This window comes from Ctenopharyngodon idella, chromosome 2, assembly GCF_019924925.1.
Source record: "Ctenopharyngodon idella isolate HZGC_01 chromosome 2, HZGC01, whole genome shotgun sequence".
NCBI lineage: Eukaryota > Metazoa > Chordata > Actinopteri > Cypriniformes > Xenocyprididae > Ctenopharyngodon > Ctenopharyngodon idella.
The window spans coordinates 7,815,826-7,834,341 of record NC_067221.1 but is presented as its reverse complement, the minus strand read 5'-3'; the positions used below and the strand labels follow the sequence as shown (position 1 = coordinate 7,834,341).

The window sequence follows — 18,516 nt, the reverse complement described above, 5'->3', positions numbered from 1 at the left end:
ATATTTGTTAAATATATACATGCATATGTGTGCTTATGTATACATAATAAATATACACAGTACACACACATGTAAACAAACTTTTATTTTGACAGCACTAATCATATTATATTATGTTTTATGTTTATGTTTATGTTTATGTTTATGGTTGTGGTGTTGTTGTGTGTTGTGTGTTGTGTGTTGTGTGTTATGTGTTATGTGTTATGTTATGTTCCAATAGTTATTTTAATTTTAAATTCTGTTTTAAATATTTATATTTAAATTCTGGCTAATACTGCAATGGCCAATATTACATTACTATTAAAATAATAACAAAAAAACCCATAAAATCAGTAGTTTTAAATGCTGCAAGTGAATTTTGTAATTATGTTATTATAATGTACAGTATGAGAATTTCTAAATATTACATTTAACAGGTCTAAATATTGTCTTTAAGTGGGTGCTAAATGATGGCAAATGAAATCTAAATGTAAAAATGGGGAAAATTTATATAGGCTATTTGTTCAAATATAACAAAAAATCTAAAAATATAAAAATCCAAAATTGATTGGTAACCATTATGTTACCGATATATCATGCAACCCTACTTGTAAAGCATTGCTTTGGGGTTTTTGTGTGACGGAGTGGTGTCTAAATCCCAAAGTGTTTATATTTCTCTACGGTTGCGTGTCTGCCCTCATATGTCCTGAGGTCATCATGGGTAAGAGTAGAGCACTGCCCCACCTCGCCCCGCAGTCAACAGCTGTTCCTCCCAGGCCGGACAAGTCCCTGTTAGATTACTGATTAACCTGTCCCAGCACATTACATCCTGCTTAACCAACTGTGTCAAAACAAAGTCGCAACTTCCCCTAAGCATCCCCACTTTGTTCCTCCAGCTGGAAGCTCCACAAATGCATCCTCACAGAGCTGCAATCATAGCCCAATCTGTTAATTGCAGTCATTTCCTCTCTCTGTAGACCCAACTCCCCCATCTCCCCAGACACCAATTAAAGCTGCTAATTTGAAGGGCTTATGAATTGCCATCCCAGAGTGAGATGGCTATGGATGTGATGCATCTGTAGTGGGATTACACTGAATTTGTTATTAAGATCTGCATTATTTGATTCCTTCACTTTGCTGTACATTTCATGTACAAAAAAGTGCCATGGTATTGCTGTTTTGAATGGTGTTTTATAAGTTTTTTGAATCTTTATTTGTACAAGTCTATTAAGTTTATTAAACTAAATAATAATCTAAATAGTTCACTTGTTAATAATTTTGTTAATATAATGCATGGTTTTGAAAAGTTTTGAAACATTAAATTTTTTTTATAATTTTAAAAGAATTCTCTTATGGTCACCAAGGCTGAATTTATTTAATCAGAAATACAGTAAACATGTAATATTGCAAAATATTATTACAAATTAAAAGAACTATTTACTATTTGAATATATTTTAAAATATAATTTATTCCTGTGATGCAAAGCTGAATTTTCAGCATCATTACTCCAGTCTTCAGTGTCACATGATCCTTCAGAAATCATTCTAATATGCTGATTTGGTGCTCAAGAAACATTTATCATTATTATTATTATCAGTGTTGGAAACAGCTTAATATTTTTGTGGAAAGGTGATACTATTTTCAGGATTCTTTGATGAATAGAACATTTAATAAACAGCATTTATTTCCATTTATTATTTTGTTTTTTATTAAATGTATTAAAGCATTTATTAAATATAAGTAATTTGTAACATTATTAATGTCTTCACTGTCACTTTTGATCAATTGTATGCATCCTTGATGAATAAAAGTATTAATTTCTTACCACAAATATTTGAATGGTATCGTTTCCACAAAAATATTAAGCAGCAAATACTGATGTTTTCAATGTTTGATGTTATCAATGCTTACAACATTGATAACAATGATAAGAAATGTTTATCAAATCAGCATATTAGAATGATTTCTGAAGGATCATGTGACACTGAAGACTGGAGTAATGATGCTGAATAAATTACATTTTAAAATGTATTAAAATAGAAAACAGTTATTTTAAATTATTTCACAATATGGCAGTTTTTAATGTATTATTGATTAAATAAATGCAGCCTTGGTGGGCATAAGAGACTTCTTTCGAAAACATTGTTTCCAAACTTTAGAGAGTTACTAAATAGATATATTACATTAATACATTTCATATTGTGATATAAGAGTTTTGTCATACCACTCACTCCTTGTATATGTTAAAGTACCAGTGTGATTGCTGTATGAATATGATGAGCGGATGTGCTTGACAGAAACATGGTACTGAACTTTTTTTTTTTTTCTTTCAGTGCCGATATGTCTGTGGTAAAACATTTGCTCTCTCACGGTTTCATATAGGCTATTTATATAACACGAGAGCAGACATTCAGGGGTATAGCAGTTTCTGCACCACACCTTTTCGCTCTTTTCTCTCTCTCCCTCTGTTATATACACACTACATCATGCACAATTTCCCTGTGCTGACTCTAATGTTCTTCCACTTGTATTGTCAACCTGCTGTGGCCACGTCCCTCCCTCTTTGCTGAAGCATTGTTATTGGACAGGCTGTTTGTGTTTAAGGGTTGTTGTGGAGACCAGGTGGTTGGTCACTGTGTTGGCTCATGAGAAGGCAGGAGGGTGACGCTCCACAGCCTCCACAACTGAGTGACACAAAGCATCTTCTGTTCTCCTTCGCGGTCTGTTTGTGTGTTTGTGTGTCAGGGTGTGCGCACACCTGGCAAGCACTGTGGGAATTTGGCATTAGGACGTATATGAAACTAATGAAAGTCCAATGTAATGAAAAGACGCATTTGGGTGAAAGATCTCTTTATAATCAGCCAATTCATGTTTCTAATCTGTGCTATAGACTGGATGTTTGCGTAGCTACTTAATAGGGATGTAATTTGATTTATTTAATGTATATTGTATGTAGGGTTAGGGATCAAGAGCACTATTATACAGAACCAGTTTCATTAGAAATAAAACGGGATGAATGGTTTTCTATTGCGTGAAATTAGTATGAGCTTGCAATTGCTGTGAGATTACAATACGTCTTGAATTTGATGAAAGGGAATGAATGCTGTAGTGTACAACAAAGGCAGTAAATGGACACAGTCAAATCTTTCTATTGTGGGACCAGTATAGTCCAATTGGTGAACAAATAACTCTCATAAGTGGTTCTTTTTATTGAATCTGTCCAAAAGGCTTATGAATCAGTCGCAACCTTTTTGAATTTTCAGTTTGAACCATTCTAACAACTCCTTCACTCACAGAATCATATTTTAGTACCAAGAATTATCAGTCTCGGCGTGGAAACGCATTTGCATTTTGCAAGGGTCGCTTTAACGTGTCCAATGTAGACAACCTCAAGCTGTTGCGGCATTGTAGGCATGATGTAAGGCAAATCCTGTCAATCCAAATAATAAAATCATGGTGGAATGGCACCGTAAGAGGCCGTTACGGCAAATACAGCACAATATATGGGTCAACGACGTGACAGGTCATTTTTTTTTTCCAAAGGCCTTAATAATAATAAAAAACAAAGATATGACATCCAAAGTATGTAAGGTAGTACAACTCGAACTCTTTTATTAATTCCAAAAGGTTTTAATTATATTTTGCTACATATAAAGGTATTTTAAAGATTTATTTATTTAAAGTGTCAAAAGGTCATTCAGTTTAACCGTCCAAAGGCCAATACAGCCATTTCATTTGTGATTAAAATATCTTATTATGTAATAAATATTTTTTATTCTGGCATGATTTTATATCATCATATATCAACATAGTGCAAAATAGTATTAAAATTATGTGTAGAAGTCGTTGATTTGTTATGAGAAAGAATGTCCGGAAAAATGAAATCAATGAAATTCATTTGGAGTAACCAATATAAAGGGACCATTTCGGTTCAAGTCATGCGGTCAATATCATGTTGTGACATCTTTCAGACACCTGCAAAGGACCACATGGTCATGAAGCAAAGCAACTAACTCACTTAACTATTTGAAAAATTCATGTTTTCACTCGTACACATGTCCCGAAAAATCCGGTCGTTTGGTACAACCACTATAAAACATGGAAAATGATGTAATATTTTAAAAACTTGTACTAAATATGTTTAATTGTCCTTTTCTTAGCTTGCTAGCTAGATATCAGCCTGTTAGCATTGTTTGAAAATATCGTCATTCGGTATAACCAGAGTTGTCATTCGGTAAAACCGAAATTTTGGTTAAAACGAGACTCTTTTTGGTGACAAATTTTGTCCATCTTATAAAAAATGACAAAAGCAGTGTTAATTGATTATAAAAAACACAATCTCATTGTTAACACTTAATAAAACTTATTAATTATAGCTCCATTATGGTTTTTTTTTTTTTTTTTTTTTTTTTTTTTACACTTTTAAAAACCTTATTCGTCAATGACCCATATACAGCAATTTTAAAAAATACAGTAAACCTCTGTAAGTGGTGTTTTGACGTCACAGAAAATTTGGGCAAGGGAACATATAGTTAATTGAAAAGGGAATCAGTTATTTACTGTAAAGAGAATTTCCAGAATTATACTGGGCGATATATATAGTAAATAACTGTACAAATTACATAAATGTCTAACCGTGTAGTAAGGACTAGAATATAGTGCAACACAGATTTCTTGTCCTTAGTAATTGTATAAAGACGCCACACCATCAACATCCGTATTTTAGTTCTGCAACAGCTAATGCTTCTCTGTTGCCTCACTTCATTGCACTTCTGCTTTCCTCATATTTCCACAATATGCTAAGAACCACTTTTACAGAGTGGTTTGTCATGAGAAAACACAAGAGAAGCAATGTTTTTCCATTTGTGCTCAAACAATCAAATAGGCTCGTAAAGTGTTTGTGAATCGCTCAACTGTATGAACCATGTTTGCAACAAAAAAAAACAATGGTTGACGTGTATAATGTAACATCTGACACTACTTATTTAGATTAATTGATATCTAGTCTTGAGTTAACAACTATTATAAATCATACATAAAAGCATGAACAGCAGCATTTAAAGGAATGTACTTTAAAAATGATGTCAAATAGGGCTGTCAAGATTCCTAGATGCACTTTGCCCGTGTTGATCAACCGGCAAAATATCGGAAGTGGCACATTCTATGGGCAATAATCCATGAACCGCATTATTAGACCATCTTCAAAGATATTAAAACCATTTAAAACTCATAATATAGCATAGTGCATAGGGTCGGTTTTTCAATGACAAAATGACAACGTTTGGTCTATTAGTCACAATGTCTACGCCATCGTTTGACTTCAGATGACTTGGAATATAGAAGATAAGTCATATGGGCCAGTATTATTGTGCTTTTTGCCATTTTGGAGTTTGATAGCAAAGCACACATTGCCATTTACGTTAATTTATATGGCATTAAACAGTTCTTCAGAAGTTCACCTTTATGTTCCACAGAGGAAGGTCAGTCATGGGTGAGTAAATAGTGTACAACATGAGGCTGAGTAAAGAGTGTAAAGTTTCAGGTGAACTATATAACGGTACATGTATTCGGTTCATACAGTCAGACGACGATTACAGTCAGTCACAGGCGATTCACACTCCAATCCAGAAGGGGGCACATGTGGTAATGCAGTGCTGTTTGCTACCAGTAAAAAGCGCAGAAGAACAGGCGATCTATGCATATATGTTTACATATAATCTCTCAACCAGTGTTTCAACTGCAGAAAGACATCAATAAAATAGCTTGAGAATAATATCTCACGTAGCATTACATTTACCTCAGGCAAGTCATTCAGTGTCCACAGCATGTTATTTCACCAGAGAAATGAACTCTAGATGGGAGCATTTCACTAAATATATGCACTATATTAGCATATATATTCATTATATTTACTTTACCTGTTAGTAATGTCTTATTATTTAATATACTGTATGTTTAAATAAATTTGTCATGAAAACAAGTTAACTGTGTAAATTAACATATTTCAAATAATTGAATAATAATATTAGATTTAGAAGTTCATGCAAAACCTGCCTTATGTGCAAATTTTTTTATTTGAGTGTTGATTGAATAGTTTGGGCTCTTGTTAATTGTAACCTTTAATATTATAGTAATGTGCAAGACAGGGCTTCCTGTATATAGTTTCTTGACAAAGTGGTGTTTTAAAAGCAGGAGCCGGTTAAGTTTTCTCCATGTTGGCAGTGATTAGCGGTCCCAGGCATTCCCTCGTCTGTAACCTCATCCTGGACAGGTGGTATGACCTCTCCTTCAGCTGAAGACATTCCAGGCAGGGCTGCAGGGGTTAGGATTACCCTTCACCAGACACATGCGAGGCTGGTCTGGGCCTCAGTGGGTGTCTGTGATCATAGAGATGTACTTTGGGTCAGTGTCACACACATGTTCCTCACCGATGTTTGATCTGCTTGTGACATGACTGCTTGCCAAGTTGCTCTTGCACATATTATGATGTGAAGAACATGGTGTACCACATATGCAGATGCAACACTTGCTTGACTCCTCTGTTTTACCATTTTCATACTTTCATGCACACACACAATCTATTGCTTAACTATTACCTCAGATGTCACACAAACGTGATAATATCAAACATATCACATCATCATTGTGAATCATACATGGAGCTTTCATTTTAACAAATGCACGCTCACTTCCTGCTAGTCTATCTGAACTTTTGCTGACCTCTTGGTTATTTGTGGGGTCCAGCTCCATTACGGGGTCACAAACTGGCAGCTCTTGGATCAGCTGGCAGCCACCCTGCAGTAATTGTTTTCATGCTGTGCTGCTGCACAAACAAACATATGGGAGCACGTATAGGACCATTTCCAGGACACCCACATGGTTACTGTCTTATTACACCCTTTCTGGAGCCCAGGTGTCTTTCTACACACCACGGCTCACTGCTGTTAAAAGAATTGCCCTCATGGATCAGTGTGGATCTTGAAAGCCAAAATTATCAGCTCAGAAGCCAGGGTATGATGTTCACATTTTTTAATTTGCTGTAGTCGTAGGGATGGGTCATGATTAGCCAGACTTTTGTTTGGCTGTTGCACCACATCTCACACTTTTTTCTGTTATTCCAAGCTTTGCAATTTTAATATGGTGCGTCAAGTTAAAAGTAGTCCATATTTTTCAAAACAGGTCATAAAACATTTGTTCCGTTCCATTCCATACTACTTCTAGCTGCTACAACACCCTAAGAAACATGTTCGATTGGTGTCAGGTGAACCTGGAACACAGATTAGTCGACTAGTCATTCAAGGAACCCATGAATAGTCATTTTGAAAATATGTAGTTTTGCACATCCTTATTCAGAGGAATGGCTTCATTTGTGTCTGTCATTTTGTGTTTCTCTGCTGTGGTGAACTGATCTAGCCTTTGGTTCTGTGGTTGCGTTTCCCTTCCAGAGAAGTGTTAGTTCTCTCTGGTGTATTTTTTTTTCATGTCTTTCCTATGAAATACTATGGCAATAAATTAGTTTAGATAAAGATATACTGCCTATTTTGTGAGGGGTTTAATCCCCTTGCCTCTTGACATTTTAACCGACCCATCTGTCATTTCAGGGCTTGATTAGTATGTTTTCTCACTTCAGAGCTGCCGTCCCCTTTCACAGAGCATGTTGGGTAACATCCTTTGCATGTACTCTGTCATTGCTGACGCTGCACTTTGATCTAGGGAATATTTGGAGTGAAAGATGAGTTCGAATGAGGATGATGGACATGCTGAACTCTGCAGAAATAACATTTGTGTTGAAATGAGTTTCTGCAAAGGTTATGTAACAGGACTTTTTGAAGGACTTTGTTAGGGCAGATGTGACTTTCACACTAGATTTAACTATATGTTCCCTTGCCCAGACACCCCAGGGAGGGGTCTTTATATACTTCTGCTATATTTAGCAGAAGATCACAGTGATTAGCAAGTGTTAAATGTTTTACCTTCTCATTGGACTAGGGTTACTCTAGTTGTTTTGCTATTACTTTTAAAGGCATATTCCTGGTTAAATACAACTTAAAGGGTTAGTTCATCCAAAAATGAAAGTTCTGTCAGTTATTACTCACCCTCATGTCGTTCCACAACCATAAGACCTTCATTCATCTTTGGAACACAAATTAAGATATTTTTGATGAAATTCGATGGCTCAGTGAGGCCTGTATTGCCAACAAGATCATTTCCTTTTTCAGTACCCAGAAAGCTACTAAAGACATATTTAAAACGGTTCAGTGTTTCAACCTTAATATTATAAAGTGACAAGTATACTTTTTGTGCGCCTAAAAAAATAACGACTTTATTCAACAATATCAAGTGATGGGCGATTTCAGAACACTGCTTCATGAAGCTTCGAAGCTTTACAAATCTCTTTTTTTGAATCAAAGGTTTGGAGCGCATATCAAACTGCCAAAGTCACGTGAACTATTAAAAAATTTCGAAACACTTATGACGTAACAAAGCCTCGTTTACTGAAATCACGTGATTTTTGATGCTCTCTCCCAATGATTCAAAACAAAAGATTCGTAAAGCTTCGAAGCTTCATGAAGCAGTGTTTTGAAATCGCTCATCACTAGATATTGTTGAATAAAGTCGTTATTTTGTTTTTTTGGCACACAAAAAGTATTCTCATCACTTTATAATATTAACGTTGAAACACTGAACTGTTTTAAATATGCGTTTGAAGATCATTTTTCCCATTCACGTTCATCCATGTAGAAAAGTAGCATGAGCATGATTTAGACCAGTGGTTCTCAACCTTTTTGAGGCTTAAACTTGGATAAGGATAAGGATTTTTTAACACATTTTTACTCTATTTTTATAGTCAGGATAATTTTTTTTTTATCTTGGCTTTCAGTAATTTACATGACTTTTCCAGATCTAGAAATCACACTTTTAAAATTTGACATCCTCACATCAAGGTTTTTCAAGACTTGGGGAACCCTGTTTTTTCAAAGAAGGGTGAATTAAAATAAGAAATATCTTGATTTTTAGCTGTTTTAGCTTAATTTAATGCTTGTTTTGTCTTATTTTAAATGAGGTCCCCTTGAAAGTTTGCTGATGCTCTCTAGTGGGCCCCAGCCTCCTGGTTAAAGGGATAGTTCACCCAAAAATGAATCATTTACTCACCCTCAGGTTGTTCCAAACCTGTATAAATTTCTTTGTTCTGCTGAACACAAAGGAAGATATTTAGAAGAATGTTTGTAACCAAGCAGATCTTGCCCTCCATTGACTACCATAGTAGGAAAAAAAATACTATGGTAGTCAATGGGGGGCGAGATCTGCTTGGTTACAAACATTCTTCCAAATATCTTCCTTTGTGTTCAGCAGAACAAAGAACAAAGAAATTCATTCAGGTTTGGGGCGAGTAAATGATAGAATTTTCATTTTTGTGTGAACTATCATTTTAAAAACCACTTAGACACCAGTAAAGATCAAATAATGTTTTATGTGCTTATATTTGTGTACTTAGAAGTTCATTGCTGCAAGTATTTGTTTTTAGAAACTGATGGATATTTCAGAATTACGGTAATTGGCACTGTGCCCAAGATGCTGTTGATAGAGCTTACATTCAGGGTTCCCATAATCATGGAAAACCTGGAAATATTAGGGGAGCGTTTGAAAATATTCATTCCCAGGCCTGGAAAATCCATAGACAAGCAATACAGTGTTAAAAGTCATGGAAATGAGTTTAGTTTATGGACGCTCATGAAGCTGAATCCTCCCTGAGCTGCAAATCAAATCTCAGGCTTTTCTTTTGGAGACGTCTGTATACAAATAAATACATTTATTTAAATCCGTTAATTCCAATAATTGGTACTAAAAATAGAACTGGAAATCTTCCTCAACAACCTCTAATGAATGAATTTAGATATACTTGTTCAATCATGAACGACTGAAAAAAATCATGGAAATATCCCTGTATTTTGCATTTCACCCAGAATATTGGTTTATCCTGGGTTTTATAAAGCTCTCAAATAGTTGTCATAGTTTTGCATAATATTGCTACAAATTAAGTTAAATAAATGTATGCAATGCCTAGCTTTCCATATGCAATCAAGACTATTTCAGTGAGATGTAAATGAGAATTCTGAGCTCTGAAAGCACTATTGAATTCTTTCCAAAGGCAAGAATAAAGGCTTTTGAGAGGCTGTTCCATCTGCTGGTTTTGCGAAATCTCTGATCCTCAATGTTCACTGGCCTTTTACTCTCCCCAGAGAAAAGCAGTGATTTGCACATAGCTGGTATGAACAGGCGCAGGTGAAGCCCTCATCCTCACTAGAATGTTGAGGCGATGAAACTGTACGGGATGCAATTAAAAATCCTAATAATAAATCTCCTCTGGCGCTGCGTTGACAGTCGCTCCACCGTGTGGCACAGTAAATTATGCTGGCTGATGAAGTTTAAATAATTATTATGAAATATAAATAACGATTTAAATAATGATACACAGACAAGTATGATATAAAATAGACAAGTATGCTAGTGGTGCAGATTTTACACGTTTTGGTGTTATTGAACAGGGTTATGTTCAAATCTCTCCTGCCTAGGGAGTCTCAATATGCGTAGATAATTATGGAAGATATTGTGTTTCATCAGATGGAGTTGTCAACTGCTTTCCCAACAGCTTCACACGTCTCTTAATGGCATATGAGATCTCTGGAGAAGACACTTTATCTCACCCGTCCATATGTTATATGCTGCCACTGTGCCGCTGAGCGCGAGCTGTCGTCTTAAACAGACAGGCTTTAGATTGGACTGGCTCCCTCCACTCCCACACATTTCACCTCCGTCTTTCCACAGCCGTCTTGAGTGGAGCACTGCCAGTCTCCCTCGTTTGCCTTCCAGCACTTATCCAAACACCCATTAAAACATGTCTGTTTACACAGTTGTATGCTTGTTTGCAGAGCAGTAAATAGAAGAACAGTTTGTTTCGTTGTCAATGTTGAGCTCGATCTCTCCCAACCTCTTTTGTTCATACCTAGGGTGGGCTGGTATAATTAAAAGGGATAATTCACCCAAAAATTACATTTCTGTCATCATATAATCATGCTCATGTCATTCCTCGCTGGTATGACTTTCTTTTTTCATAAAATGTTAGTGTATGTTGCCAACTGAATCCTAATAACTTCTGATTCAATGTTTAATAGCAAAAGCAACATTAAACGAGTTGGTAATTTTGATTAATTTTTTAATCTGTCTGAATCAAAGAATCATTTTAAAACTTTATTTATTATTTAATCTATTTTCTTTAAAATGTTTTCATAAATATGCTACCATTCAAAAGTATGGGGTCTGCAATTTTCGCTTAAGCTCACCAAGTCTGCATTTATTTGATCAAAAATACAGTAAAAACAGTAATATTATTACATAACTCTTTTCTGTTTTAATATATTTTAAAATGTAATTTTTTCCTGTGATGCCAAAGCTGAATTTTCAGCATCATTACTCCAGTCTTCAGTGTCATTTGATCCTTCAGAAATCGTTATAATATGTGGATTTGGTGCTCAAAAAAAATAAATTAAATAAAATAAACTATTAGTATCAAAGTTAAAACAGTTGGATTGCTTAACATTTTTAATCTTATTAATATTTCAAAAATATTTCTAATATTCTTGTAGAAACTGAGATACATTTTTTTCAGGATTCTTTGAATAAAAAATCCAAAAGAAAAGAATTTATTTGAAATGGAAATGTTTTATAACAAATTTCTTTACTGTAACTTTTATTCAGAAAGGATGCATAAAATGGATCAAAAGTATTAATTTTCAGTAAAAAAAAAAAAAAAATTCTAAATAAAAATAATTTCTTTAAAAAAAAAAAAAAAAAAACTAAACTTTTGAACAAAAATACTGGTGTGTGTATAAATGGAAATTATTAAAAAGATTTTTTCCCCGTTTATTTAATTTAGCAAAAAAAACATGCCTTGATTATTTTTAACTAGATTATACAATAAACAATTGAATCTTCTTGTCAACTTTGGTTTATATGACTAAAATGGTTTATCTGATTTAAAAAAAAAAAAAAAAAAAAAAAAAAAGTAAATATTGAGATATATATCTATATAAAAAAACTATGAAAGATATCGACCACTTCTTTTAGCTATTTCACCAAGCTCTTTTCACACCAACTTGGCTTTTTTTCTAGGTCTCTATTTTAGTCATTTCGCTCTTTTTCAATCTTTCTATCAGTTCTCTGTTCGCTCCATCTTCTGATCTTTATGTTGTTCAAAGAGCCAGTGTTTTTTCTTTCTCCCTTGTGCGTTTTCATCCTAACATTGCTTTAGGCTAATAACTTATGTGGAACATATTCATGGGGCAAGACGATTGCGTTCAATAACCAAGCGGGGATGCAGCAGTCACACCCGTCCTCTTGAGACACATTGCGTCACTTTCTTCTGCGTCTCTGCGGTGTTAATTTAGTCATGTGGCCTGGGAAAAACTCGAGTACGGCCACAATTGGCCCAGTCGCCTGATCTAGAGTGACATCAGGGCGGGCTGACCCCTGACCTTGAATCCTGACATGTTCTTTTTGTGTCTCGCTCTGGTCAACCGTACAGCAAAACTGTCAGCCAGAACTGATTGATGAAGCTTAGCGAAGGTCTAAATGATCAACTAATAGACAAGGAGGACCGTCAGGCTTTTTGTCAGTAATGTTCTCTGACAAGTGTTTCCACTCGCTGGTATGTGACCATTCCCAAAATGTACTCTTCCTGTGTTACTACCTACGCATCTAATCACTCAGTTCTTGCTTTCAGAAAGCAGATGTTTGCCCCTAAGAGAGTTGGTTTGTTCGCTCTGAGAGAGATGCAAAGAATTATGAGCTTCCTGGTGTCATTTTTCCCCCCACACTGAGATTGACTCCTTTAAAAGAGGTGGATTGCTGGAGCACATGAGCAACACTGTAAACTAGTGTAACGCTGCCCTCTACAGGCAGCAGTGTGCAGAACACTTTACACATTTGCTCTTCAAAGGTGAAATTTAAAAATGTTTATTCTTAATACAGTTCTCTGGTCTTATTGTGCATGATGTAGCATGTTTTTTTCAAAGAAAAATGTCTCTAAAACAACTGATTATGGCCTAGAAATGTTGGAAGCTCTATGCCATTGTGTGACACTGTTTGTCCAAACAATGGAGGACCGTTTTGGTGACAGCCCTTGTTTTTACAAGTTTGTTTGGTGCTGCTAGTGAAGCAGAGATTGTTCACAGTGGCATTTAATGAGTCCAATGTGACTCATTTTCTTATGAACAGCATCATTGTCTGGAGTCTATTTTTGTGAGGTAAACTGGTGATTAAATAAAGAAGAGGAGCGAGTTTGTCCCTCTCTGAGGACCCATGTCTATTTCTGCAAGATGTGAGGGAATATATAGTCACATTTTTAGAAGTTCCATTAAAAGCGTTGCTCATTCCTGAAGTTTTAAACTAAAGAGAATCGTTGCTAAAATGAAGAGGGCCTGTTTTTGTGGCAATCCTTTTTTATGGCAACCAATTCTGAGGTGTCTTTTCTGTCCCCTGTGCACAGATGTGAAAGGGCCGGCCAGCCACCACTTCTCCTGCGGACAGTCGCCATTCACGGAGCCCTGCGTTTGGGAGAGGAAGTACTGCATCCTGACGGATAGCCAGCTCATCCTGCTCAACAAGGAGGAAGAGGTGAGAGCGCTCCTTCCCTATGCTTTATCCCCTCATTCTTCTCTCTTCCTCTCCCTCATAATGAAGCGTGAAGGACGGATAAAGAGAGGCACGCAGCTGATGTTTGTGCTTTGTTGTACGTTTCCCCTTTTGAGGGTTAAATGCATTGCTTACGGATGTAATTTATTGACCTGGATGGGATTAGTTTTCCAAATGACATATGAACTATTAATAGAGCTGTCCTTGACTAAAGATTTTTGTAGTCGACTAGTAGTCATTTATTTAAGCGATTAGTCGACTAATCGCATGTGTATATTAATAAGCCAACTAAATCATAATAATGAGCCTTTAATTGCCTATATCAAACGCACACATGAAGCTTGCCACAGTGCACAGGCAAAAGTAATGATTATGAATGTGTCATGAAAAAACAGCAAGGAGACTGTATTAACATTTTAATAATTTATTGATACCGTTTTTAGTGTTTTCGGCTGCAGAGATTAAGTCGACGATGCTGACTCATCATGGATGTGCATATACTGTGTGCACGTTTCATACAAATTACATAATCTAAGAATATTTGTTTTCCACTTGAATTGGTTGACAATTGCTTGACATTTCAAGCTTTCTATAGATATATTTCTCACGTCTGTGAGGCAAGTACACTGAGTTTTGGTTTATTTTTTGACATGCTTAAGTTCACAGAGACCGAGACGGCAGAAAGCGCATCCTGATTGTTTTCTTTATTTTAAAAAGGCACAACGTTTTCTTGTTATTGTGAGTTTACACAAATAAAAGTAGACACTTTACAGTTTTGAATGATGTATTTTTTTTTCTGCGACTAACCGACTAATACACTATCAGTCAAAAGTTTGGAAACATTACAATTTTTAATGTTTTTGAACGAATTCTCTTATGAACAAATTCTCTTATCATTAAGGCTGCATTTATTTCATAATAAATACAGAAAAAACAATAATATTGTGAAATATTATTACAATTTAAAATTATGGTTTTCTAATTTAATATACTTTAAAACATAATTTATTTCTGTGATGCAAAGCTGAATTGTCAGCATCATTACTCCAGTCTTCAGTGTCACATGATCCTTCAGAAATCATTCTAATATGATGATTTATTATCAATGTTGGAAACAGTTGTGCTGCTTAATATTGTTTTATAACCTGTGATACTTTTTCAGGATTTTTTGATGAATAAAAGGTTAAAAAAAATATCAGCATTTATTTAAAATAGAAGCCTTTTGTAACAATATACACTACTGTTCAAAAGTTTGGGGTCAGTAATTTTTTTCTTTCTTTTTTTTGAAAGAAATGAATACTTTATTCAGCACGGATGTGTTAAATTGATAAAAAGTGATAGTAAAGATTTATATTGTTATATTGTTATATTTTAAATAAATGCTGTTCTTTTTAACCTTTTATTCATCAATGAATCCTGAAAAAAGTATCACAGGTTCCAAAAAAATATTAAGCAACACAACTGTTTTCAACATTGATAATAACTGAGTATCAAATCAGCATATTAGAATGATTTCTGAAGGATCATGTGACACTGAAGACTGGAGTAATGATGCTGACAATTCAGCTTTGCATCACAGAAATAAATTATACTTTAAAGTGTATTAAAATAGAAAACCATAATTTTAAATTGTAATAATATTTTACAATATTATTGTTTTTTCTGTATTTATTATGAAATAAATGCAGCCTTAATGAGCATAAGAGACTTTGTTCAAAAACATAAAAATAGTAATGTTTCCAAACTTTTGACTGGTAGTGTACAATTTTTGGTTGACTAAGCTTCTTCTAGTCGACTAACGATTAGTCGAATATTTGCGGGAAGCCCTAGTTATTAACATATGTTTGTGATTCGAATAAAATCGCAAAGCAAATTTACCTGACCTTCTTAAGGAAAACTAGTCCCGTCCGAACAGTGCTGGGTAAAGTTACTTTTAAAAGTAATGCATTACAATACTGCGTTACTCACTAAAAAAGTAACTAACTGCGTTACTTAGTTGCTTTTTATGGAAAGTAACGCATTACATTACTTCTGCATTATTTTTTTCTCATCTGGGCTGTTTGTTTGTTTGTTTGTTTGTTTTTATAACAACAAAAAAGTTATATTTTTGGCAAAATATAACTTTAGGCCCTTCCACACCAAAAGTGAGATAAATAAGCCTCAGGCTGAAGGAATTCACGCCTGTACAGTAGAGGGCGCAGCTCAAACAAACATTTCAGCTGTGCTGCCATTCTGAATTGCAGAAGAATAGGATACAGGAGTAAATGTATGCTCACCTTTAGTCTAGAACTAGTCTACAATAACCATCATGTTCACACAGCGCACACAACGCCTCTGCACTTACTCCCGATTTCTCTCAACATGGTGACAGGAGAGCTGTCAGTCAATATATGGGAGAACAAAGTAAATTGCGTTACTTATTTGAAAAAAGTAACTTAGATATTTTGTTGTAAATTTAAAAGTAATGCATTACTTTACTAGTTACTTGAAAAAAGTAATCTGATTACGTAACTTGAGTTACTTGTAATGCGTTACCCCCCAACACTGCGTCCGGTCTAGACGTTTAAAGAGCCTCGTTTTGCAGTTTAATGATTTGTCCTCTTCTGCATTGAGTTTCAGCATCACTCTCTGTGTGCAGGGCAACCGATTTCACCTTGAGGTTATGAAAGGGAATAATCAATTCACTTAATGTATTGAAATGGTTTCTGATTGACAGATTGCTTTCAGATTCATTTAAACAGTTAGTTAATTAGTAGCAATGTTAGGGAAAAGGACTTTCTTACCCGCTGTTAGAATGTGTACCCCAGTGACCTGCACCTACTGACCTCTGACCTCTGACTTGTTCCCAGATGCCATCTGAGGTCCATGAAAGCCCCATAGCATCCTCGTCAAAGGGCCGCAGCCTGAGAAGGACAGTCAGTGTGCCCTCTGAAGGACAGTTCTCAGAGTATCCACCAGAGGGAACCTCCATGTTAGGTAAGAGCCATGTGGTGCAAAATTGCACTATGCACTCTTTCAGGCAGAACAACCATAGAATCAGTTTCCTATGACAAACCTGAATATGTTACAGAATTTTGATGGGGTTATCAGATAATATATTTAATTGTTCATGTCCATTTCCACCTATTTTTACATTTAGATTACCTTTGGCATCATATAACAGTTCTTAAAGTTTATTTTTAATTTAACATTAATAACATTAATAAATTGTTACATTTTAAAATGTAGTTTTTAGCAAATAATAACTAAAATGTACTGTTGTATTTGATACAAGAGTAATATAGAATATTATTATCAGCTATGTATCAGTTGTCAGACAAGATGAAAATCATAATCAGCTTAAGCTGTTAATAATCAATCAATATTGTGACGCCAGTATTCACTGTAATTTGTGTTTTATTTTCTGAGGTATAAATATAGTATTTTAATATAAAATATTTAGCATTTATTAGATGTAAGATCAACATAATTATCGGCTTAAGCAATACATTTTCTGAATGTATTTTATACTAGTTATGCTAAGGCTAAATTTTTATCAGCTAGAAACTTCTCTTTTGCAGTTTATTTAAAAAATATTTTAATAACCTTTATGCAGTAATCATGAACCACTGGAAATGACATTGGTCAAAAGGTGTGGAAACGCTGATTCAAACAATAACAGGACCTATAGTTACTTTTGATGAGGCTTTTTTGTTCTGACTATAGGGTTTCAAAAATGAAGCTTATACCGGGGGATCAAATGGCACTCTTTTAGCATTTACCGTAGCTTTAAGATGTTGTTAAGCAAGCACGCTCACACTGCAGCTTATAGCACACAGATTTACGCACTAGCAGGCAGAGCATGAGGTGAATGAAACGAAATCACGTCAGTCGGTGCGTTTGTAACACCAGGGCCATTACTCTGAATCCACTGCCACAAGTACAGAGGATCAGGATAACAAAGCAGTGGATTTAAAAGGCAACACCGCAGGCTGGGCTTAGAGAAACATCAGACTGGGGGCGAAAATATGCATGCTGAAAACTGCGAAATATTTCAGAAAAACAAAGATCAGTTGTATGACAAAATCAAATGCATAATTCAACGCATATACTGTACACGAGACTTGCTTTTGTCAGTGTTTACTCACTCTCATCTTGATCCAAACCTGTATGACTTTTTTTTTTTTTTTTTTTTTTTTTTTTTTTTCATCAGTGAAACACAAAATAAGATATTTTGAAGTTTTTGTTAAATAATCAACATTGGAACAACATTGGACCCCACTGAATTTCATTGTATGGACTAAATAAACAATGAGACATTTTTCTGTGTTCCACAGAAGAAAGTAAGTCAAATAATTTCAATGGCATGAGAATGAGAAAATGTTGCACAATTTTGATTTTTGGATTAACTATCCCTTTAATGAAAACTGAGTCATACGGACGCTCCCTACCCAGTGCAAACTGTTCTGAAAGCAAATAATTGGGAATAAAGAATTATGATTCACACCCCTCTCTTTCACTTTTTATTTCCATCTTATTCATCCCTCCATATCCGCACTTTTTCCTCATAACGTTTCGTTATGTTTGAGTAGCTTTGGTACGTTTGGATAGATTTGATCCCGCGACCTCCGTGGGCCGGGCGTGCTTGTGCGAGGAGGAGTATGGAGGAATGTAATTCCATGGAACAAAACTCACTGTTGTCAATGTGTTAGTTTTCCCTCTGTCTCTCTCTCCGGACAGTGTTGCTTTCCCTCCCAGGCCTGGGGGGGCCAATAACTGAAGCTGCCCCCTGACTGGTCTCACAGTCAGCGCCAGTACGTGCGGGGGTGCGGACACTGACCCAGTGGGCCGGTTGCTAAAGGCAG

At 35.3% G+C, this 18,516-nt stretch overlaps 1 protein-coding gene across 4 annotated transcripts in view; it reads left to right on the top strand.

The window, feature by feature from the left end:
- rasal2 (RAS protein activator like 2) overlaps positions 1-18,516 on the top strand; it is a 92,215-nt gene that overhangs the window by 28,863 nt on the left and 44,836 nt on the right. For all 4 annotated transcript variants that reach the window (XM_051880666.1, XM_051880645.1, XM_051880654.1 and 1 more), the window contains exons 2-3: positions 13,527-13,654; positions 16,522-16,648. In XM_051880666.1, the coding sequence (XP_051736626.1) occupies positions 13,527-13,654; positions 16,522-16,648 (255 nt within the window). The remainder of the gene's footprint in view (positions 1-13,526; positions 13,655-16,521; positions 16,649-18,516) is intronic.